The 24,781-nt window shown below is 41.3% G+C and overlaps 1 protein-coding gene across 1 annotated transcript in view; it reads right to left on the bottom strand.

Annotated features, from left to right (window-relative positions):
• Positions 1–651: 651 nt before the first annotated feature.
• The window catches only part of mmel1 (membrane metallo-endopeptidase-like 1), a 104,795-nt gene continuing 80,665 nt past the window's right edge, over positions 652–24,781 (bottom strand). The window contains exons 18-23 of the mRNA XM_072244823.1: positions 23,002–23,121; positions 21,577–21,710; positions 11,682–11,747; positions 6,526–6,618; positions 5,746–5,822; positions 652–1,615 (exon numbers count right to left, since the gene is read on the bottom strand). Coding sequence (XP_072100924.1) covers positions 1,516–1,615; positions 5,746–5,822; positions 6,526–6,618; positions 11,682–11,747; positions 21,577–21,710; positions 23,002–23,121 — 590 coding nt within the window. The 3' untranslated portion in view covers positions 652–1,515. The remainder of the gene's footprint in view (positions 1,616–5,745; positions 5,823–6,525; positions 6,619–11,681; positions 11,748–21,576; positions 21,711–23,001; positions 23,122–24,781) is intronic.

Raw genomic sequence — 24,781 nt, forward strand, 5'->3', positions numbered from 1 at the left:
CGAAGGGCTGAATGGCCTACTCCTGCACTTATTGTCTATTAACAAGCAGGTCTACAGGTGCACCTAATAAAGTGGCCAATGAGTGTATATTACAGTGAGATCTAATAAGCAATTCAATTGTTGCGGACACCATTAACTACCAGTTTCCTGACTTGAAAAAGTAAGGGAGGGTCACTCTGATGGTGTTGTATATTCGACCTTCGGTGGTGAGTGGGAATTGGAAGAACAGATTTGTAGGGAGATTTGGCTCCTGTTCTGGTGCTGTTTTTGATCCAAGTGCCCAGAGTCATTGAAGAACACAACTCTGCTGCTGTTGCCTTGGTAAACTTTAGGAGTCGTTGAGCATTCTGCCGCCTGGTGGCAGTACTGTGCAATTATCCGTCATTATGTTGCTCTTGAGGGCAAGGCCTGACTTTATGGCTGCAAGAACAGCTGAGAGGCCAGTTAAAGAAAGTGAAGAGAGTGAAAAGAAACTGGATCTCTGCCAAGTCATTCCTCCCTGGGCGTTTAAATACCACCGAGAAAAAGGAAAGAAGGGAGAGAACGATCTATTGAGCCGGGTGAGGAAGACGTCAAGAAGCCATTTTAACCTGTTCAAGTCACCCATGAAAAGTACCAACCATTCGTAATATTCATAAAGGATTTATTAGGAAATACTGATACAATGGGAATATATTAAAGTCAAACACAACTCACCCAGAATAAATAGACCATAAGATGATTTCTCAAATGTTTTTTTTTCTAGATATAAACAATATATTATAAATCATCGATATATGCTTAAATATATTAAAAATAAGGTGCAGCTTGTGAAAAGCACATTCAAACAAAAATGCTATCAAAAAGGCCTTTAGATACCACTTTTTGAAGTTTATACTGTACAGCAGCACTGGGGAAATAGTATTTTTTTAAGAAATATCATCACAAAAATGTCACATCATTTCACACAATACACCTGAGCTATGAGTAAGTTGGTAAATAGATGTTGAAACAGATACAAGCATTTAGGACACATCATTATTACAAGTCATAGCCTTGGCATGCAGGAATTTTAAACTTCAAGAAGCATTTTGCTCAGGAGACAGATTCTACCACTGTGTAACGATAGCCTCAGTTAATCTTAATGTATCTGCTGTATGACTGTTCCCCTCTTCTCGAACCCGATCATGAGTTAGCAATTTGCACAGACTCCAGAAACTACATTGTGGTTTAACTTTGAATAAGGAATTCTATGCAGAACTAAAGCACCCTGATGTTATTACTGAATGTAAGTAACAGTTAACAGTCATGTTAAGGTATAGAACAGTCAGTGTTTGACGGATTTGCCTAACCTGCCTTCAGTCAACATTCCCCAGTTGTATACACTCAAAACAACAGAGAACAAGAGCAATAACCTTGGCAGTGACAAATTAGAGGACGATTATTAGGCAGATCAATTGGCTTCAGCCACCTTTAGTCTACACGTTCTCCAGCGACGTTGAAGGGTTTCGGATGGTCAGAGCAGTAGGTCGTTCATTACCACACACGGCACTTCTTGGCAGGGTGCATTGCATTGCCCCTCGAACACTGGAAGGCCTCCGCGAAAGCTTCGAAGTTTTGCAGGGAACCAATGACTCTGCAGAGAGAGGACAGAGAAAGAGCAAAGATGCATTTATACGGCTCCTTTTATGCCCCGGACAACTAAACACTAATGAATTAAAAACGCAGGAGGTTCTGAAGATGCTGGAAATCCAAGGCAACACACACAAAAACTCAACAGTTCAGGCAGTACTTAAGGAGGGGAGTAAACATACGATGTTTCAGGCTGAGGCCCTTCATCGGGCCCTGAAGGGTCTCAATCCAAAACATTGGCTTATTCTCCTCCATAGATGCTGCTTGATCTTCTGAGTTCCTCCAGCATTTTGTGTGTGTTATACTAATGAATTATTGCACCTTAACATGAAAATAGCTTCAAGCAGATCAAATTCTACAGGCAATCAATGGCAGATCATCCACTGTCCCTTGATCACTGACAGTCTGTAATGGACACACTCTTTCTCTCCGGTTGTCCTGGGCACAGATCCCAGTCTATCAGCCATAACTGGCTGCGGAGCACAGGACTCTCCCTTTTTGGAATGGGTTTGACAGCCAGTGGGCCCAGCTTACTGACTCTCAAACCTCTCACTATTATTGATTATTCCTTAATGACTTTGACAGACACTAACAGACACATTTACTTAAGACCGCTACGGAAAAGTTAAAATGTTAAAAACGTAAAATGGATTTTTCTCAGTAAGGACCTAAAACAAAGGAATACCGCTGAAAGACAGTTTAAAAACTTTTAAACCAACTTGGAGACTAGAGGCTGCAATGCTGGAATCTGGAGCAAGGAATAAGCTACTGGAGGATCTCAGGGAAAGGGATGGTGAACGTTTCAGGTTGTGACCCTGCACCATTCCTGATACTGGGTCACGACCCGAAACATCGACCGTTCCTTTGTCTCCACAGATCATGCTTGACATGCTGAGTTCTTCCGGCAGTGTTCCTTGCTTTAAGCCAGCAAGTTTGCATACAAGTTCAAGTTTATCATTCTCCAAACAGCTGATTTCCCCCAGTTATTTTAATGGGACTTCTGTCCTTGTGTCAGGTCTAACCTGGTGAAGACACAGGCTTCACAGCATAATTTGCACCTGCAAATGCAATCTGACCTGCTGAAAATTTCCATCGTTGTCTGTTTTTTGGTTTAGGGTCCCAACTTCTGTAGTTTCTCATTGATTTCTCCAGCCTATTCATGAGCAGGTTCAGGTGAATCTCGATGGAAGATCTCCCATGTATTATTCTCTGGTTTAGTGATGTTTTGTTTGGAATAAATACTGGCCAGAGCTCTGGTGAAAACTTCCTGCTCTTCTTTGAAAGAGTGGAATGGGGATGTTTTTGCCTCCAGTTGGGAGAGTGAACAGAGCCTCTGCTCTAATTGCTCATTAGAAAGGGAAAGGCAGCTCCCTTGATTGTTTGCAATCCCCGTGCGTTATAAAGGAATTGTTTGTAGGGTTGTTCGCCCAGCCTGGAGGTTAAGTTGCAAACTTTTCATTACCAGTCGAGCTGACATCATCAGAGTGTTGTTTCTGCTGAGTGCCCACACTTATATTGGTCCAACTTGTTGTTCTGATTGGTCAGCGGTCATGCAGATCGCTAGTTTCCACTGGGTCCTGGCTAACCGGGTAGCCGAGTGATCTCCGCTGACCTGCACCCCTGGATATCAGTCGTTGTGAGCATTGGTTTCTCAGGGGTCCACAGCTCAGGGGACGCGGGCCAGTGGAGATCGCTCAGCTATCCAATTGCCCGGGATCTGACAGAGACTAGCGGCAGTACTACAGCCAACCAATGAGAACAATGAGTCGGATGAATACTCGGCAGAGGCAACACTCAGTTGCACACGGGCGCTGTCATCTCGACGGGTGACGAAACGTTTGCGACCTAACCTCAGACTCGCGAACAACCCTACAAACTACAGCCAACCTGAGCTGCCAATTTTCTCTTTCATTTCATCATGAAGGAATGCCAGTATGGACGTATGCTCAAACTTCTCGAACCCTCAAACTTCAAGTGAAAGTACTGCAACTAAACCAGAAATGGAAAAACAATGCAAAGGAAGTAAAAGCTGAAAATGCTAGTGACTGTCAGCATATCAGGCAGCATCCATGAAGACAGTGGCCTTTCATTAGAAGATGCTGGTTCAAGTCTGTACCTTTCTCCAAAGATGTTGCTTGACTTATTGAGAATCGCCAGCATTTTCTGAATTTCAGATCTGCAATTTTTCTGCTTTGTGATGCAAAGGAAGGATTTATGATTTGTCCACTGGAAATGGGGTTGATGTATGACCAACGGGTCCTGTTTTTGCACATTGCTGTATATTCTTTGGGTACCCAGCCAATGTAACGATTAATAGCATTAATATGTAATTCTAGTAGCCAATGCCCTCTGTATTGTGCTTGTTTACTCGTAAGAAAAAGTATCATCAGATTTGACAATACCAACAAGTGATCGATAAGTGATAAATTACATCTCGTCAGAACTGTGCAAAGGAGCACACTACCAATATCTACAGCAGCAATTCACTGCGACTGCAACTGGGTGTATCCTTACAATGGATCAGCATGCAAAGTTGCTGTATTTGAGGATATCCAACACTGACAGTGAATGATTATCAAGGTTTAATTTATAGAACATAAAACATGACAGTAAAATACAGGCCTTTCGGCCCAAGGTGTTGTGCCAACTCTCAGCCCTCCATGTTTCATTCATTCTTGTGCTTATCTAAGATTCCTTTAAATGTTCCCAATGTATCTGCCTCTACTACCACCACCCCTGGCAGCACATGCTATGTAAAAAAAAACTGCCTTTGGCATCACCCCCCCCCCCCCCCACAATTTCCTGACAACACCTTAACGTGATGCCCCTTGTAGGAACAAAACCTTATATTCCGTCTGGGTAGCCTCCAACCCGATGGCATGAACATTGACTTCTCAAACTTCCGCTAATGCCCCATCACCCCTTCATACCCCATCCGTTATTTATTTATATACACACATTCTTTTCCTCTCTCCTTTTTCTCCCTCTGTCCCTCTGACTATACCTCTTGCCCATCCTCTGGGTTTCCCCCCCCTCCCCCTTTTCTTTCTCCCTGGGCCTCCAGTCCCATGATCCTCTCATATCCCTTTTGCCAATCACCTGTCCAGCTCTTGGCTCCATCCCTCCACCACCTGTCTTCTCCTATCATTTTGGATCTCCCCCTCCCCCTCCCACTTTCAAATCTCTTACTAGCTCTTCCTTCAGTTAGTCCTGACGAAGGGCCTCAGCCCGAAACGTCGACTGCACCTCTTCCTAGAGATGCTGCCTGCCCTGCTGCGTTCACCAGCAACTTTTATGTGTGCCCTTTGTATTAGCAACCTTTGTCCTGGGAAAAAAAGTCTCTGGCTGTCCACTCTGTCTACATTTCTTATCATCTTGTTCACCTCTTATCAAGTCACCTCTCATCCTTTTTCACTCCAAAGCCTTAGCTTGCTCAACTCATCCTCATAAGACAAATTTAGGCAAACATCTCTTTTCCCCTCTCTCTCTAATGGTTTGGGGTCAATTAAAATTTTGTTAAAACCTATTTCTCAGCATCACCTTTTGCATTTGATACATTGAATCTACAACCATCTGCCACTGGGAAATGCCATTTAGCTCGAATAGCCCATTTTGGAATTTACCCTCTTCTTTAGCTACTTCCCACTCTATTTTTCCTAACCTCACTATTCTGTCTCCCCCTCCTGACTCATCAACATCATTTATATGATTTGCCTCTGCTGCTCCAGGAGTTCCATTCTGACCACTATTCCAAATTTTCCTTGGCACTGTGACTGCATCAAAATTTTGGTTGAGGTCCAAAACTCAAGGTTTGGACCTCAACCAAAATTATTCTCGTTCCATCAGTATCTGCTTATTGTCAGTTCAGTCCAAGGCTGCAGTCTTTCTACAGGGTCATAATTGCTATTTTAATATCCAAGTAAAGAATGATATTCTCCATTTCCCGGTCAGATAACAAATGCATTCAAGTATGCCCAGTGCCCCAGCAAGTGATCCTGACAGATAGCAGACTATGCTAAATTAGTAGCTGAAGTGAAGAGGCAACCAAGATAAGAAATTAAATAAATTCCACAACACAGAGTCACCCTATAACATAAATCCAAAGGTTGTACTGTGTGAGCAATAGTCACATACCTGAACTTCAATGGGGTGTGAACCTCAGTTTTAATGACCTGGCTGGCATACTCAGGTCTATATGATCCACACCATACCTGGAGAACATATAGAATGCAAGTGTCAACCAGTCACTATATATAAGGCAGCAGTTTGCATCCTTAAGCACATGATGAAAATGCATTAGGCAGGCGAGTGTAGATATACTGCAAACAAAATTATAGTTTTAAATCTGTTAGGAATTTTGCTGAACATGCTAAGTCACCTGTCAATCTTGCATATGTATGACAGACAGTTGTGTGCTTCGATCAAGGACAAGGCTATTATGCTACAAATATGGAGCTTAGGCGCTTAGTCTCATATACACTCACTGCCTACTTTGTTAGGAACCTCCTGTACCTAATAAAGTGGCCACTGAGTGCATGTTCATGGTCTTCTGCTGCTGTAGCCCATCCACTCAAGGTTCAATCTGTTGTGCCATCAGAAATGCTCTTCTGCACACCACTTTTGGATATTTGAGTTACTGTTTACACAAAATACTCTGCAGATGCTGGGGTCAAAGCAACACTCACAACACGCTGGAGGAGCTCAGCAGGTCGGGTGGCATCCGTGGAAACGATCAGTGTATATAAAAACCACGGACTAGGTAAGATGTCCAAAACTCACATCGTTATTTCCCCGCTTATTTAGATCCAATTCAAGAGCATCTTCATTCTGCTAGCCTTAAAAAAAATGAGATTGTAACCCTTTCCCCTCATACTTTCTAAGCTATCACAAACTGAACGCCTGCCTTCATTTTACCTGTGCAAAGTTCAGGAAAAAAAGTTGTTTGTGCGTCAGATTCAAGCCAGGTAGTTTGACTTCTCCTCTTCTCTTCACCCACTTCATATAGGCCTGGAAAACACACAGTGAAGTCTCTAAAACCAATCCATTCCATCAGACATGACAAGTTACTAGGTGAACAGAAATTGATTGTGGGCTCTCCAGACAGGGAAAAAAACAGACTTATTTTCTCTATACCTCGATCTTGCAAACTGCCCTCATCACTGAGTTAACCTTCAGCCACAAGGTGAATACAGCGTGTTTCCTTTCAACAATTCGGCAACATAATTCATCTAGTGGAGCAATACACTCCACGTCCAATGGTTCAATGGTTCCATTTAACATCAGAGAATGTATACAGTATACAACCTGAAATTCTTACTCTTCACAGACATCCATGAAACAGAAGAAAAACTCCAAAAGAATGATTAACAGAAAAGCATTAGAACCCCAGAGCCCCCACCCACAGCACAAGCAACAGCAAAGCATCAACCCGTCCCCCTCCCCCACTTATTCCAGCAGAAAGCATCACCCCCCTCACCACCCACCATGCAAAGAGAACATGATCTAGAGTGCATTAAAAACCACTGTTCGTCCCAACAGTTCGACATCCTATAAGCTCTCTCTCTCATTAACGAGGGAGAAAGACATGTCACCCCTTCCACGATGAGAGGAGGGACCAACAGCTCGCTGTTTCAATGTTACAGACTGTAGAAACACCTTTTTTTGAGTTACCCTGATTCAAGAATCGGCAGCAAACTATCTCTCACCATAGACAGAGAGAGAGAGAGAGAGAGAGAGAGATAGAGAGAGAGAGAGAGAGAGAGAGAGAGAGAGAGATAGAGAGAGAGAGAGAGAGAGAGAGAGAGAGAGAGAGTGATCGCTTGAGTGCAGGGGCCTCCGACAACATTAGTGTTGACACATATTAAGATATATTGACATCAGTTACTTTCTCATCCATATATCTGATTTCATCTAAACTTTTCTTTGTCACTCTTTCTCAAGAAACCATTTAATTCTATGATTCATTGTTGATGTCACTGGATGGGCCAGCATTAATAACTCATCATGAATTGCCTGTTGGAAGATGAAGATGAGCTGTTTTCTTCAACAGCTTCAGTCCTTTTGATGAAGATACTCCCCACACTACTGTTGGGTAGGGGTTGAGGATTTAGACCAACCGACAGAGAAAGAATGGTGATATTTTTCCACTTTAAGATGGAGGAAAACTTGCACTAGTACACATTCCACAACTATGAACAATCAGCTCCCAAAGAGGAGGAAGTTGGTATCACAGCAAATAACTTGGTTGTGCTCTCATATTTAACTACATTCTAATTTCAAAGTTTAAAGTTCAAAGAGGACCACAATCTTGTCATGATTTGGAGGCTTGTGTGCCTTAACGACCCAGAAAGCTATGCTGGCTGGGGTCAAGGCTTTATGCTTCAGGTTTTTGGTAGGGTCACCCATGCCGAACAGGTCAAAGGGTAGAGGGCAGACTAAGAGTTGTCCACCAGTCCTCCTGGTTCGGGGGTTCAGCTCAGGGCTAACAGCCCTGACTAAATTGTTAAAGCAAAATTGTTACAGAAACAGCAATATAGGATCCTTCTACATCTGAGTGTGATGGTATTCCTGAGTCTCCACCCGGGACTTGCATGACTGACAGTAGCGAAAACCAAGAGGAAGCTACTGACACGATGAAGGAAGCTCTGAACACTGCCAGAGATAGAGGACCTTCATTGCTGCCCTAAACACCAGCAGCGTAACAGGCAGTAATCTTAATTGATGTATACACCCCTATATGCTACCATGAGATTCATTTTCTTGCAGGCATTCCACAGTAGAACAGAGAAGTACAATAGAATGAATGAAAAACTACACAGAAAGGCTTTCAAACAACCGGCGTGCAAAAGACAAACTGTGCAAACACAAAAAAACCCCCAAATAATAAATAAATAAATAATACTGTGAAAGTAAATTGTAGAGTCCTTGAAAGTGAGTCCACAGGTTGTGGAATCAGTTCAGTGTTGAGGTGAGTGAAATTATCCACAGTGGTTGAGGAGATGAAGGGGAATAACTGTTCCTAAATAGGTTAGATGGCATTCAAGATACCTTTCCAGCTAGATAGTATTCAAAATATTTTCAATGGTTTCTTTTAAACACTATAGAAAACACTTTTTCTCTTTGGCTAAAATGAACTAGCTATAGAAAACCTGGGTTTTTCTGTCATTCTTCAGGCACTGTGGTAGTAAAGGATGGCAGGGTGGAGATACGTCTCTGCCAAAGGAGGTGTAAGGCACTCCTTCCCTCCGCTAGCCTGCAGGCCACCCTTGGGCAAGGTGTAGCACCTGCTTAGCCCCGTGATCAGGGTCACATAAAGCCATGGGAGCAGGTGATGGATGGTCACATGAGCAGCTGGCAGATACCACAGGTACTGGTTATCCGACCACCGACGCCAGGCAGACAATCTCTGGACAGCATTGATAATGGCTGGGGTCACCTGTCTTATAAGGACTCTGCCCGGAAGAAGGTAAGGGCAAACAACTTCTGTAGAAAAATTTGCCGAGAATAATCATGGTCAAAGACCTTGATCGCCCATGTCATAGGCCTATGGTGATGGTAGTGCAGTACTGTGCAAATGTCTTTGGCACATATACAGTAATCGTAGCTAGGGTGCCTCAGATTTTTGCACAGTGCTGTACAAACTTTGTATATTGGCTAAAATAGGAAAAAGAAATAAGAATACTTAGCTTTGTATTAGCTCAGTAGTATTATGTGTTATTTGGTAACTAGAAAGATAATATACAGTACTGTGCGCTCGTCTTAAGCACCCTTGCTATATACATGTGCCTCAGACTTTTCAACAATACTGTAGGAACAGTTTCAATTTAGAGATAGAATTGGATAAGTGCTTCAAGAGAAATTATTTGAGGCACTATAGGGAACAAACAGAGCAGATTCCTCTTTCATACGGATACAATAGCCTGGACGCCTTCCCTTTGTGATATTTCATTCTGAGACAACAATCATGTTCAGCTAGAAGTGCCATTCAACTTCATGCCTCCTGAGATCCCCACCATCTTCAGCCAATTCTATTCACTTCTCATGATATTAAGACCAGGCTGAGAGCACTAGATGCAGCAGAGAGTATTAGGACCAGATGACATCTCAGCTGTGGTTCTGTAAACTTGGCCCGGAACCAGACTGTTTCATCAGATATACAACAACGGGCTTCCATCTGACAATCTGGAAACCTGCCCATCTACAGCGCTGCGCAAAAGTTTTAGGCGCATGTAGAAAAAATTGTAAAGCAAAGATGCTTTCAAAAATAATGATTTGAAAACTTTCCAAGTATCAAAAATTAACTATAAAGAGCAGTAAACAGCTAAAGGGGAGGGGGCTGTGTGGAGATACGTCTCTACCAAAGGAGGTGTAAGGTGCTCCTTCCTTCTGATAGCCTGCAGGTCACCCGTGGGTAAGGTTTAGAACCTGTTTAACCTCCCTGATCAGGTTCACATGAAGCCATTGGAGCAGGTGGTGGATGGTCAAACGTGCGGATCACAAGTCCTGGTTATACAACCACTGAAGCCAGGCAGACAGTCTCTAAAGGGTGTTGATAATGGCTGGGGTCACCTGTCTTGTAAAGACACTGCCCAGAGAAAGGCAATGGCAAACCACTTCTGTAGAAAAATTTACCATGAACCATCATGGACATGACAGATGGAAGATGATGATTGCCCACGTCTTACGACCCGGCACTTGGTGATGATGGCACAGTAAAGTCCAAGACAAATCAATATTTGGTGTGACCAGCCTTTGCCTTTAAAACTGCATCAATTCATTTAGGTGTATTGTCATGAAGCTTTATAAGAAAATTGGTGGTAGGTTGTTCCAAACATCTTAGAGAACTTGCCACAGTACTTCTGCAGACTTTGGTTGTCTCACTTGCTTCTGTCTATCCAGGTAGTCTCAGACAGCCTCAGTGATGTTAAGATCAGGGCTCTGTGGAGGCCATACCACCTGAAACCATTTAAAAAAATCTCGAATGCCCAAGAATTTTGCTCAGTACTTTATGTCCAGAAGAGCAAGAGAAATTCTATTGGGCTAATTGCCACAAATCAGACCTCTCAATTTGCCAGCAAAATGATAGAAGGTGTAGTTGAAAATGCTAATAACCCTCCTTTATTCTCTAATCATCTGCTCATTGAATCACATGTTGGGTTTCAACAGGATCACTCAGCTTGGGAACACATCACAGCCTTGGTCCATGCGTGGGCCAGAGCAATTCCAGAAGGCGAAAATGATGGTTCCTGAATAAAGCCTGCCCCACCTTCGAGCACATTTACATGGAGAGATGCCACAAGAAAGCAGCATCTATCATCAAGGACGATCACCATCCATCTTTAGGGCTCCATCTACGAGGCCAGAAGAATCAGCTATTCAGTCAATGACATAGTCCAAGCTTTCATGAAACTAATGAACATTCAAGCATTGGCTTGAAATCTTTCTCTCCCAAAGTGCTAGATACCCCATCAGCAACAAGGACAAATCTAACCACATGCCCCAGATATCCGATGCATTATCACTGCGTATTCCCCTTTCTTTTCACGTCCTGGGGTCACCACTCACCTGAAGCTCAACTGGACTAGTCACGTACAGTACTGAGCAAAAGTCTCAGACACCCCAAATCTTTTTATATGGTTTTAGATGCTATGGCCCTGATCTCAACATCATCAAGGGTGCCTGGGATTACCTGGAGAAACAGAAGCAAGTGAGACAGCCAAATTCTGCAGAAAAACTGTGGCAAGTTCTCCAAGCTGCTTGGAACAATCTATAAGTCAAATTTTCTTATACAACTGCACGGCAGTGTACCAAGAAGAATTGAGGCAGTTTCAAAGGCAAAGTGTGGCCACACTAAATAATGATTTGATTTAGTTTTTTTTCTAGTTACTGTTCTTTGATATTTAGAAACTTTTCATTTCATTATTTTTGGAAGCATCTTCACTTTACAGAATTTTTTTACATGCAGCTCAGACTTCTGCACAGTACTGTAAATGGTGTGGTTACAGGGAAGGGCACAGGTTGGGCATCCTGTGGTCTGCTTGTGAATATGAAGCTTAAAATCAACGCCTTACCTTGTATGCCTGTCTGATGCCTCCATTGTCTGCAATATTTTCACTCAAAGTGTTGATCCCACTTACCTGTGTCAAAAAAGAATTGTCTAGATGAAATGAATTATTAGGCTATTGTCGTAGAAGAATAAAGCTGGCAGCTATGAAAAAGCTCTTATTTCTAATTCTGTCCTCAGTTATTTTGTCTCTGAGAGATGCACAGTATCGTTCCTTGATCAGGAAACTGACAAGACGGAGATTTATGATCAAAAGGAGTGAGACTTGTGAGGCTGGAAGTGACTGATGTCAGTATTAGAGAACAAGAGCTGCCACATTTTTCATGATAACCTTCCAGCTTCTCCTTCCACTGGGGGAACTAAAGGATTTAAAATAAATGGGCTGTCTTTATTAAAATGACAAACACAGAAATTTAATCTGAACACAACAAGCACTGCTTGATCCAGCGAGCAAAGTCATTTCTAACTTGCTTGTTTTGGCTTGTCCCAGATTGTGGACAAAGCTGAGAGACACAAGAAACTGCAGAAGAGCTCGAACCTGCAGCTACACAAAAAGTGCTGGAAGAACTCAGTGGGTCAAATGGCAACTATAGAGACAGATGGACCACCTTCATCCAACTTCATCATTGGGTGCCACAGTAGCGTGGCGCTGTTACAGCTCAGGTTGTTGGAGTTCAGAGGTCAATTTTGGGGTACTGTGTAAGAAAGTTTGTGCATTCTTCCCATGTGCGTGCGGGTTTCCTCTCACAGTCTGAAGAGGTACTAGTTAGTAGGCTAATTGGTCATCGTAAATTGTCCTGTGATTAGGCCAGGGTTAGATCGATCAGTTGCTAGGTGGTGCTAGCTGGGTTGCTGGGTGGGAAGGGCTCTATTTCTAAAATAAAGATAAAGATAAACATGGAGGATGGAAGACGGGGGGAGATAGCCAGTGTAAAGAAGTGGAGGGGAAGCAAGAACTAGCAGGGCAGATGATAAGGCAAAATTGCAGTCAGTGGAATGAGTTAAATTGTAACAGGGGGACAAAGTCGAAAAGGGTGATGAATACAGGTCCGAAGGTGTTATATTTGAATGTACACAATATATGGAGTAAAGTAGATTGTCTTGCAGCGCAGTTACAGATTGGCAGGTATGATGTTGTGGGCATCGCTGAGTCGTGGCTGAAAGATCATAGTCAGGATCAGAAGATGTAAAATTCTTGTGGGTAGAGTTAAGAAACTGCAAGGGCATACATACAAACAAGAGGAGAATTATCTCAAATATATATATCAATAACAATACAAACAGAAAGTGAAATAGACATTATCAAAATCATACATAGTATTAAGCTAATATGTAGTATATAATAAAAAAGAAGACAAATAATTCTCCTCTTATCAATTCATGGAGAGAAAAAATACTTTAAATTTTTAAATGAAAAAAAAACCCACTACACTATATGAGAGAAGGAAAAAAAAAGGGACTGGGCAGTCCATTCTGAGGATATGACAAAAAAAAGACTTTCTGATCAAATCTAAAACTTCGAAAAAAAATAATTGGAAGAGTAATAAATCAAATCAAATGAAAATATTGAATAAAAGGTCGCCAGATTTGCTCAAATTTAAAGGATGTATCAAAGGTCCGACTTCTTATTTTCTCTAAACTTAAACAAGACATAATGGAGGAAAGCCAATAAAAGACACTAGTTGGATTAGAATCCTTCCACTTCAATAAAATGGCTCTCCTAGTCAGTAAGGTCGAAAAGGCTATCATACGTTGAGCGGAAACAGGAATATTTCCTGCTTCCGATGGGATAATCCCAAAGATTGCCGTAAGTAAATTACGTTGTAGGTCCAGATCCAAGACTTTTAATAACGTCTTAAAAACATCTCTCCAAAAATTACCTAGCTTTATGCCAGACCAAAACATATGAGTTAAAGTGGCCACCTCAATATTGCATCTGTCACAAATAGGATTGATGTCAGGAAAAATAGTTTATCCTTTGACATATGGGCCCAATGCACTACCTTGAACTGTATCAAGGAATGACAGGCAGAAATAGATGAGTTATTAACCAAACGAAAAATTTTACTCCATTGATTATCTGAAAATGACTCTTGAAATTCCAATTCCCAAGCATGTTTAATTTCATCGTTAGATATCATTCGTAAATTCAATAACCGTTTATAAATCATAGCTATGAACCCCTTTTGAAGTGGTTTAAGCTGAAAGAGAGCATCTGTCATAATAGGCGGATAAGCAGAAGGGTAATTTGGCAGCAAACCAGGTAAAAAACTAATTTGTAAATATCTAAAAAAGTGTACATTAGATAAATCATATTTATCCACTAACTGAGAAAAAAACATTAAACAATCCCCTAAAAATAAATCTGAAAATGTTGTTATTCTCTTGGTTTTCCAAATTAAAAAGGCCTTATCCAAAATTGATGGTTTAAGAAAATAATTGAAATGGATATTACTAGAAAGAACAAAATTATTTAACTCAAAAAATCTATGAAACTGAAACCAAATTCTTAATGTATGTTTAATAATGGGATTAAAGTCTTGTCTACTGATCTTAGAAAACAAAAAGGGAAGAGGAGCTCCCAGTAAAGAGGCCAAAGAGAACCCCTTTGCCAAATTTTCCTCCAAATCCAACCATGAAGGACATTCATGTATGTCAGCAATAAATCCAAAAAGTAATATATTGAATTTTAATTGCCCAATAATACATACTAAAATTTGGCAAAGCCATATCACCGTCCTTTTTTAATTTCTGTAATAAGGGTTTACTGAATCTAGGATTTTTATTATTCCAAATATAAGATAAAATTATAGAGTCTATTCTGTCAAAAAACGTTTTAGGAACAAAGGAAGGAACTGCCTGAAATGTATGTAAAAATTTCAGTAGAACTCTCATTTTAATAGTATTAATTCGATCTATTAATGATAACGTCATAGGTGACCATTTAGAAAGCACTTGTTGGGTGTAATCAATTAATAGGAGAAAATTATATTTATACAGGTCCTTAAAATTTTTAGTAATCTTAATACCAAGATAAGTAATTTTTAGCAATACTAAAAGGTACTTGATGATATTGATCCGAGTAATTATTAATGAGAAATAACTTACTTTTATGTAAATTTAATTAATATCCAGAAAAACTACTGAATTCAGAAAATATAGGTAACATAGAAGGAATAGATTTCCTAGGATCTGAAATATAACTACCGGTCATCTGCATACAATGAAACCTTGTGTACTTTGTCCCCTCTCTTAATACCCTGAACAGTATTGGAATCCCGAGATGCTCTTTTTAAATCAATAAAAAGATTAATAAAGAAAGAAACTGCAAGGGTAAAAGGACCCTGATACAAGTTATATACAGGCCTGCAAACAGTAGCCATGAAGAGGGCTACAAATCACAACAGAAGATAGGAAAGGCATATAAAAAGGCCAATATTGCAATAGTCATGTTTTCAAAATTCAGGTAGATTGGGAAAATAAAGCAGAAGAAAGGAAACTATTGGCTAGATAGACTGATGTCGGTAGTTGGGATGACGTTGGAGTCGATAATTAAGGATGAAGTCTCAGGGTACTTGGAAGTATATAATAAAATAGGCCGTAGTCAGCAGGGTTTCCTCAAGGGATGTTTTGTACTTGGATTTTCAGAAGGCCTTTGACAAGGTGCTACACATGAAGTTGCCTATCAAGTTACGAGCCTATGATATTACAGGAAAGATTCTAGCATGGATAAAGCGGTGACTGATTGGTAGGAAGCAAAGAGTGGGAATGAAGGGAGCCTTTTCTAGTTGGCTGCCAGTGACTAGTGGTTCCACAGGGGTCTGTGTTTGGGCCAATTCTTTTTATGTTATATGTCAATGACTTGGACGATGTTATTGATGGCTTTGTTGCAAAGTTTGCAGACGACATGAAGATTGGTGGAGGGACAGGTAGTTTTGAGGAAGGACTCAGTACAGAAGGACTGAGAAAGATTAGGAGAATGGGCAAAGAAATGGCAGATGGAATACAGTGTTGGGAAGTGTATGGTCATACACTTCGGTAGAAGAAATGAAAGGTTGACTATTTTCTAAATGGAGAGAAAATACAAAAGACTGAGGCGTAAAGGGACTTGGGAGTCCTTATGCAGGATCCTGTTGAATGAAGAATGCAAATGCAATGTTAGCATTCATTTCAAGATGACTAAAATAGAAAGGCAAGGATGTAATGTTGAAACTTCATAAAGCGATGTTGACACCTCACTTGGAGTATTGTGAGCAGCTTTGGCCCATTATTGTAGAAAGGATGTGCTGAATCTGGAGAGGATTCAAATGAGGTTTACGAAAATGATCTGAAGGTTGAATGGCTTGTCATACGAAGAGAGTTTGATTCTCTGGGCCTGTATTCACTGGAATTCAGAAGAATGACAGGTGACCTCATTGAAACCTATCGAATGGTGAAATACCTTGATAGAGTGGATGTGGAGAGGGTGTTTCCTATAGTGGGAGGGTCTAAGACCAGAGGACACAGCGTCAGAATAGAGGGGTGCCCTTTTAGAACAGAGATAAGGAGGAATTTCTTTAGCCACAGAGGTGTAAATCTGTGGATTTTGTTGCCACAAGCAGCTGGGGAGGCCTAGTCTTTATGTATATTTAAGTCGGAGGCTGATAGATTCTTGATTGGTCAGGGCATGAAGGAATATGGAGTGAAGGCAGGAGATTGGGGCTGAGAGGAAAATTAGATCAGCCATGGTGAGATGGCGGAGCCTACCTGATAGGCTAAATGGCCTAATTCTGCTCCTATATCTTATGGTTTTATGGTCTTAGAATATAGGTGCTGGATCCCAAGGGAGGGATTTTGTAGAATGCCTACGAGATAGCTTTTTAGAGAAGCCTATGATTGAGCCCACCAGGGGAACAGAAATTTTAGATTGGGTGTTAAGTAATGATACAGATTTGACTAGAGAGCTTAAGTAAAGGAACCCTTCGGAGACAGTGATCATAATATGATAGAATTCACTCTGTAGTTTGAGAAGGATAATCTAAAATTGGATAAATCAGCATTACTGTCTAAAATTGATTGGAAGGGGACACCAGCAGGATGATGGCAGAACAGCAGTGGCTGTTGTTTGAGAACAATTCGGAAGGTGCAGGAAAGATACGTACATCCCAAAGATGAAGAAGTGTTCTAAAGGGAAGATGAGACAACCATAGCTGACAAGGGAAGTCAAATCACAAACAAGAGAAAATCTGCAGACGCAGGAAATTCAAATGCAGGAAAGTCAAAGACAGCATGAAACCCAAAGAGAGTGTATATAGGACTGCAAAAATTAGTGGGAAGGTAGAGTATTAGGAAGCTTTTAAGAATCAACAGAAAACAACTAAAAAAGCTATAAAAAGAAAAAGATGAAAGAAGAAGGTAAGCTACCCAATAAAATAAAACAGGATTCGGAATGTCTTTTTTTTAAGATATATAAAAATTAAAGGAGAACTAGAGTGAATATTGGACCACTGGGAAATGATGATTTGTAGTAATGGTGGACAAGGAACTGGTAGATGAACTTAGTAAGTATTTTGCGTCAGTCTTCACAGTGTAAGACACTAGCAGAATGCTAGAAATACAAAAGTATCAGGGGGCAGAAGTGAGTGTCATTGCTATTACTAAGGAGAAGGTGCCTGGGAAGCTTAAAAGTTTGAATGTAGACAAGTTACCTGGACCAGATGGACTACAGCCCAGGGTAGAGATGGCTGAAAAGATTGTGGAGGCATTAATAATGATCTTTCAAGAATCACAAGATTCTGGAATTGTTCGGGAGGACTGGAAAACTGCAAATGTCACTTGATTCTTTGAGAAGGGAGGGAAGTAGAAGAAAGGAAATTATAGGCCAGTTAGCCTGACTTCAGTGGTTGGAAAGATGAGATGTTGGATTCAATTATGAAGGGTGAGATTTCGGGGTACTTGGAGGCATATAATAAAACAGGCCAAAGTCAACATGTTTTTCTAAAGGAGAAATCTTGCCTGACAAATCTGTCATTTAATTGGATTTTCGGAAAGATTTTGATAAGGTGCCGCACATGAGGCTGATTAACAAGATAAGCCATGGTATTACAGGAAGGATAGTAGCATGGATAGGAGATTGCCTGCTAGCAGGAGGCAGTGAAAATAAAGGGAGCCTTTTCTAGTTGGATGCCTGTGACCAGTGATCGCAGGAGTCGGTGTTGGGAATGCTTCTTTTCACATTATACTGTATGTCAATGATTGGAATGAAGGTATTGATGGCTTTGTGGCCAAGTTTGTGGATGATACAATGACAGATGGAGGAGCAGATAGTGTTGGGGATGCAGGGTGCCTGCAGCAGGACTTAAACACATTGGCAGAATGGTCAAAGATGCGGCAGATAGAAGATAATGTAGGGAATGCACTTTGGCGGAAGGAATAAAGGCATGGACAATTTTCTAAGTGGGGAGAAAATTCAAAACTCAGAGGCACAAAGGGATGTAGGAGTCTTCATGCAGGATTACCTATAGGTTAACTTGCAGCTTCTTCCCGTCTGCCATCCGATTTCTAAAAGGATATTGAACCCATGAACACTACCTCACTACTTTAATATTTCTGATACTTCGCATTACTTACTTTAGCTATTTAATAGACATACATGTACTTAATGTAACTCAGTTTTTTATCTCTGTATTTATTTATCATGTATTTCATTGTACTGCTGCTGTAAAGTTAAACAAAACTCAGAACATATTCTGATTCCCAGTTGTATCTAAGAAAACGTGCTGGCATTGGAACCGGTCCAGAGGAGGTTCACAGGAATGATCCCAGGGATGAGAGGTTTGACATATAAGGAGCATTGAATCCTCTGATCCTGTATTCACTGCAGTTTCAAAGAATTAGGGGGGACTTAATTGAAACCGATCAAATAATGAAAGGCTTAAATAGACTGGATGTGAAGAGGATGTTTCCTACAGTGGGGGAATTTAGGACCGGAGGGCACAGCCTCCAAATTGAGGGACACGATTTAGAATGGAGATGACGAAAAATTTATGTTTTTGGAGCAGAAATAAATCACCTAGACAAGATGGACTACACCAAAGGGTTCTGAAAGAGGTAGCTGAAAAGATTGTGGTGACATTAATAATGATATTTCAATATTTCAAGTAAGTAGATTCTGGATTGGAGAAAGCACTTGGGGTATTGTGAACAGAGGTTGATAGGTTCTTGATTAGCAAGGGTGTCAAATATTACAGGGAGAAAGCATGAAAACAGGGTTGAAAGGGATAATAAGTCAGCTATGATGGAATGGTGGAGCATACTTGACGGGCCGAGTGGCCTAATTCAGTTAAGCAGGCAATAGGCCAGCCAATGAATGAAATCAATAAGGGACTAATAGAATTTAGACCATGGAGGAAGAGCACATTATTAGTGAATTCCGTGTGCAATAATTGCAATGAAGATAAGATCTGAGAGCCCAAACAGACAAGAATTTTCCTTCAAAATGAGCAAAAGGAAATGAGAAAAACACGAGAACAAACAATGTTTAACCACAGAAGAGAAGGTTCATAGAAACATAGAAAACATACAGCACAATACAGGCCCTTCAGTCCACAAAGCTGTGCTGAACATGTCCCTACCTTAGAACTCCCTGGGCTTTACCCATAGCCCTCTATTTTTCTAAGCTCCGTGTAGCCATCTAGGTGTCTCTTAAAAGACCCTATCATATCTGCCTCCACCACCACCGCTGACAGTCCATTCCACGCACTCACCACTCTCTGCGTAAAAAACTTACCCCCGGACATCTCCTCTGTACCTACCTCCAAGCACCTTAAAACTGTGCCCTCTCGTTTAGCCATTTCAGCCCTGGGGAATAGCCTCTGACTATCCACATGATCTTGTACATCTCTATCAAGTCACCTCTCATCCTCCGTCGCTCCAAGGAGAAAAGGCCGAGTTCACGCAACCTATTCTCATTAGGCATGCTCCCCAATCCAGGCAATATCCTTGTAAATCTCCACTGCACCCTTTCTATGGTTTCCACGTCCTTCCTATAGTGAGGCCACCAGAATTCAGCATAGTACTCCAAGTGGGGTCTGACCAGGGTCCTATATAGCTGCAACATTACCACTCGGCTCTTAATCTCAATCCCACAATTGATAAAGGCCAATTTATGTATGCCTTCTTAACCACAGAGTCAACCTGCATAGCAGCTTTGAGTGTACAATGGACTCAGACCCCATGATCCCTCTGATCTTCCACACTGCTAAGAGACTTACAATTAATGCTATATTCTACCATCATATTTGACCTAGCAAAATGAACCAGCTCACACTTATCTGGGTTGAACTCCATCTGCCACTTCTCAGCCCAGTTTTGCATCCTATCAATGTCCCGTTGTAACCTCTGACAGCCCTCCACACTATCCACAACACCCCCAACCTTTGTGTCATCAGCAAATTTACTAACCCATCCCTCCACTTCCTCATCCAGGTCATTTATAAAATTCACAAAGAGTAGGGGTCTCATAACAGATCCCTGAGGCACACCACTGGTCACCGGCCTCCATACAGAATATGACCCGTATACACCTTCTATGGGCAAGCCAGTTCTGGATTCACAAAACAATGTCCCCTTAGTTCCCATGCCTCCTTATTTTCACAATAAGCCTTGCATGGCGTAGCTTATCAAATGCCTTGTTAAAATCCATATACACTACATCTACGGCTCTACCTTCATCTATGAGTTACATTGAAGACAATTGCTTTTCATGTTTCATCCTATTGGAGAATGAAGATTAACTCAACCAATGAACTCCTCACTTCAGAACCCTAACTCAGGCTGCTCCTGCTCCATCTCATCCCCAGAAATTGCGTGCAGATGATGTTGCAGAGAGAATGGGCTTGATCAACACCAATGTATCAGGTTCTTGGAGGATGTCTCACGTTGACTCCATTAAGGTGCTTGTTCTCACCCCATTGTTGGATGTGAGCAAGTGCTAGCTTCTTTCTCTCCTGTTCTCAAATCTCTACCTGGTTTTGTTGGAAGCCTTTGGTTAGACACACTTGGAAATCCTTGGTAGACCTGCGTCTTTAAGGTACTGGCGTCTCAGGAGTGCCACATAGGGCCAGAGCTAAAAAAAGGTGGCCTTCTTCTGGGCATTGGGCTACCACATAGTGTCAGCCCTGCAGGGTTTATTTCTCCTGAAGGAGAAAGAGGTTAGGTTGGGGTGAATCCCATCCTTGCAAGGAGGGAAGCAGCAAAGGTCATGCAAAATATCACTGATATAATTGTTTTGAACGGAGAGTCTAAACAGACAAGACGTTTCCTTCAAAGTGACCAAATGAGAATTAGAAATACGTCTGTAGAAACAATCTTTAACCAGAGAAGGAAAATGACAGTAAAGTATTGTGTTTATTTGCTGCTTTATCCATGTTAGGAACTTCTCAGGCATCCTACAGTGACTGAATTCATTTTATGAGCTGCATGCAGGTGACATTTCACAGCTATTGACCACTTATCAGATGAGCAAAAATTCCCTCACATTTATTGCAAAGTTTGAAGTACATTTATTATCAAAATACGCATACATTATACAAAGTTGAAATTTGTCTCTTTATTGATTGATCGAGTGGTCGAGATACAGTGCAGAACAGGCCCTTCCGGCCCTTCAAACCACACCACCCAGCAACCTAGCCTAACCATTGGACAATTGACAATGACCAATTAACCTACCAGATTTTACGTCTTTGGACTGCAGGAGGAAACTGGAGCAGTCATGGAGGGAATGTACAAACTTCTTACAGGCAGCGGTGGGAATTAAACCTGGGTCATTGGTATTGTAAAGCGTTGCCCTAAACACTAGGCTACTGTGCTGCCCATTTATTGCTTTACAACTAACATAATAAAAACACAAAGGTGATACTCACATTCTGTCCTCCGGCTAAATCCCAGGTGTAATTGCCATACTGATTCACTATACACCTGGACCGGTCTTTGAAATGGGTGGCTGAAAAATTGCTCCACCAGTCATACAGGTTGCCATCCTTGTCAAAATTCCTTCCTAGAGATTGTCAAATGCAATGGGAAAAGGTGTTTGCTGTTGGAACAAAATCCTAATTGAAATGAAAGCACAATCATTCTCCACAATTAATAACACTAATTGGGAGGTATTCCAATGTCTGTAAATACTAATCATTGCTTTGGGATAGGAATGAAAGCCATCAGATAGCTAAAAGCAATGGAACTAGTATGTAATCTGCCAATAATAAAGCTACAGAAGTTATTTAACCAATAAATCATTTGCTTGGTGGCCTTGATTCAAGAAGTCTGGTGGAAAATTAAGAAAGCGGCAAATAATTTGGTCCATTTGAAAAATTATATTTGTCAGGGCAGCAAGGTTTAATCAATAACTAAAATGATTAACTTTGCTGCCCCTGTACACTCAGTGGCTATTTTATTAGGTTCGCCCGTACACATTTTAAGAGACTTTTGGATAGGTACATGGAGCTTAGAAAAACAGAGGACTATGGGTAAGCCTAGTAATTTCTAAGGTAGGGACATGTTCAGCACAATTTTGTGGGCCGAAGGGCCTGTATTGTGCTGTAGGTTTGCTATGTTTCTATGTTTACCTGCTCGTTAATGCAAATATCTAATCAGCCAATCATGTGGCAGCAACTCAATGCATAAATTCATGCAGACATGGCCAAGAGGTTCAGTTGTTCTACAGACCAAATATCAGAATGGGGAAAGAAAAGTAAGTTAAGTGACTTTGACCATGGAATGATTGCTGGTGCCAGATGGGGTGGTTTGAGTATCCCAGAAACTGCTGATCTCCTTGCATTTTCACACACAACAGTCTCTAGAGAAATGGTTCCCAAACTTTTTTATGCCATGGATTAATACCATTAAGCAAGGGGCCCATTGACCGCAGGTTGAGAATCTCTGCTCTGGAGTTTATAGAGAATGTTTTAAAAAACAAAAACAAAAAATTCAGTGAGAGGCAGTTCTGTAAGCAAAAATGGCTTGTTAATGAAAGAGGTCAGAGGAGAATGGCCAGACTGGTTCAAGCTGACAGGAAGTTGACAGTAACTTAGGTAACAGTGATGTGCAGAACAGCGTCTCTGGACGCACAACATGCCGAACCTCAAAGTGAATGGGCTACAGAAGCAGAAGACAGTGAATCTACACATATATTAGCTACAGGCGCTACCTAATAAACTGGCCACTGAGTGCAGATTCACTGTTTTCACAATAACATGGTGGTATGATTTGCATTCTTTAATGATTAGATGAGAAGTGCAACAATGCAACTGGAATACAGCAGAGTGAAATATCAAATGATTCATGCCTACCATTATCATCAAATCCATGAATGATCTCGTGGGCAATCACCATCCCAATGCCTCCAAAGTTCAGTGCTTGATGCTGGTGTTTGCTGAAGAACGGAGGCTGGAGAATTGCAGCTGGAAATACTGCAAGACAAAAAACAACCTGCTCCACTATCCACTTGCCAAAACTGGGAACGCGTGTCCTTGAGAAATGGTTTTATGACCTGCATGTTTTACTAGAAACAATAACACAAAGAACAGACTATAAAGGGAATATGGAAAACTGTGAAAAGTACATTTCCCATTAGGGTGCCATGGTAGCATAGCGGTTAACGTGTCGCTGTTCCAGCTCCGGGCGTTCTGAAGTTTGAAGTTCAATTCCAGTGCCACCTGTACGTTCCCCCGAGGGATGCGTGGATTTTCCCCGCATGCTCCTGTCTCATTCCGTAGATGTACTGGGTAGGTTAATTGGTCATTTTAAAATGTCCCGTGATTAGGTTACGGTTAATCGGGTTTGTTGGGGGGCTGCTGGGGCAGCGTGGCACGAATGGCCGGAAGGTCCTACTCTCTGTTTTATCGTTAAATAAACAAACAAATAAACATGCAACTTTGGAACTGATTTTCTTGCAGGCACCCACAGAAAAGTAAAGAAATGGAGTCTATGCAAAACCACATAACCACCCAAAAAAAAACACACAGGAAAAAGTAAACCCAATTCAGGAGCTTTTTTTTTTATTTGTCAGGGCAATGATGTTGGAATACAGAGAACAGAGTTAATGTGATTAGAATGAACTCGAGAGGAGCTGGAACTTATTATTAGGAAGTTCTAATTGAAAAGACATTGGGAGGTCCCGCATGCTATCTAGCTGGTTAAGATCGGTGAACGTGAAGCAAATAATGAATGGCAGAAGGTATAATCGACTTGGATAAGTGACGCTGCAGATTGTAAGATCAAAACAGTGAGCTATTAGCCCCTCTCGCTGTGGTAGGTGTGATATCTTCCTCACTCTCGTTAGTGAGAGACAGGGTCTGTTTGAGATGCTGAGGAGTTGGGATGGAATCTAGATCACGGTCTTTTTGGGGGCTTTGCTATTGTTTGCATGGTGCGGGGTGGGGGTTGATGCTTTTGCTGAAGCAAGTGATTGGAGGTGGAGGGTAAGGTTAATGGAGGTGGAGGGAAGGGTTAATGCTTTTGCTGCTGCTTTTGTGTGGGAAGGGTGAGGGGGGGCTTCGGGGTTCTAACATTTTTCTGTCATTCATTCTTTGAGGTGTTTTCTTTCTTTTTTTTGTGGATGACTCCAAAGAGTAAGAATTTCAGGTGACATACTGTATACATTCTCTGATATTAAATTGAACCATTGAATCATTGAAGGTATCACAGTACAAGAACAAGGATTTCTAGGCTGGGTAACAGATTCTTCCCCTTGGCTATGAGACTTCTACACCTAGTACACATTATTTCTGACAGCACCAGCAGCATTATGCTGAAGAAGGCTCTCAGACCGAAATGTCAACTGTTCATTCATTTCCATAGGTGCTGCCTGACCTGCTGAGTTCCTCCAGCGTTCTGTGTGTGTTGCTTTGCATCATGCTGTTGTAAAATTAACTATATGTCACATCTGCACTTTGTCAACTTGTGCATCTACAGAATTTTTATTTTCTGTTAATATTATTTTATGTGCAGTATGTGTATTGCACCTTATTGCCAGAGTAACATTATTTCATTTAGCTGTATACTGTACATGTGTACGGTTGAATGATAATAAACTTGAACTTGCACTTGTATTCCTGCCACAAAACAAAA

Source organism: Mobula birostris, chromosome 27 (genome assembly GCF_030028105.1).
Source record: "Mobula birostris isolate sMobBir1 chromosome 27, sMobBir1.hap1, whole genome shotgun sequence".
NCBI lineage: Eukaryota > Metazoa > Chordata > Chondrichthyes > Myliobatiformes > Myliobatidae > Mobula > Mobula birostris.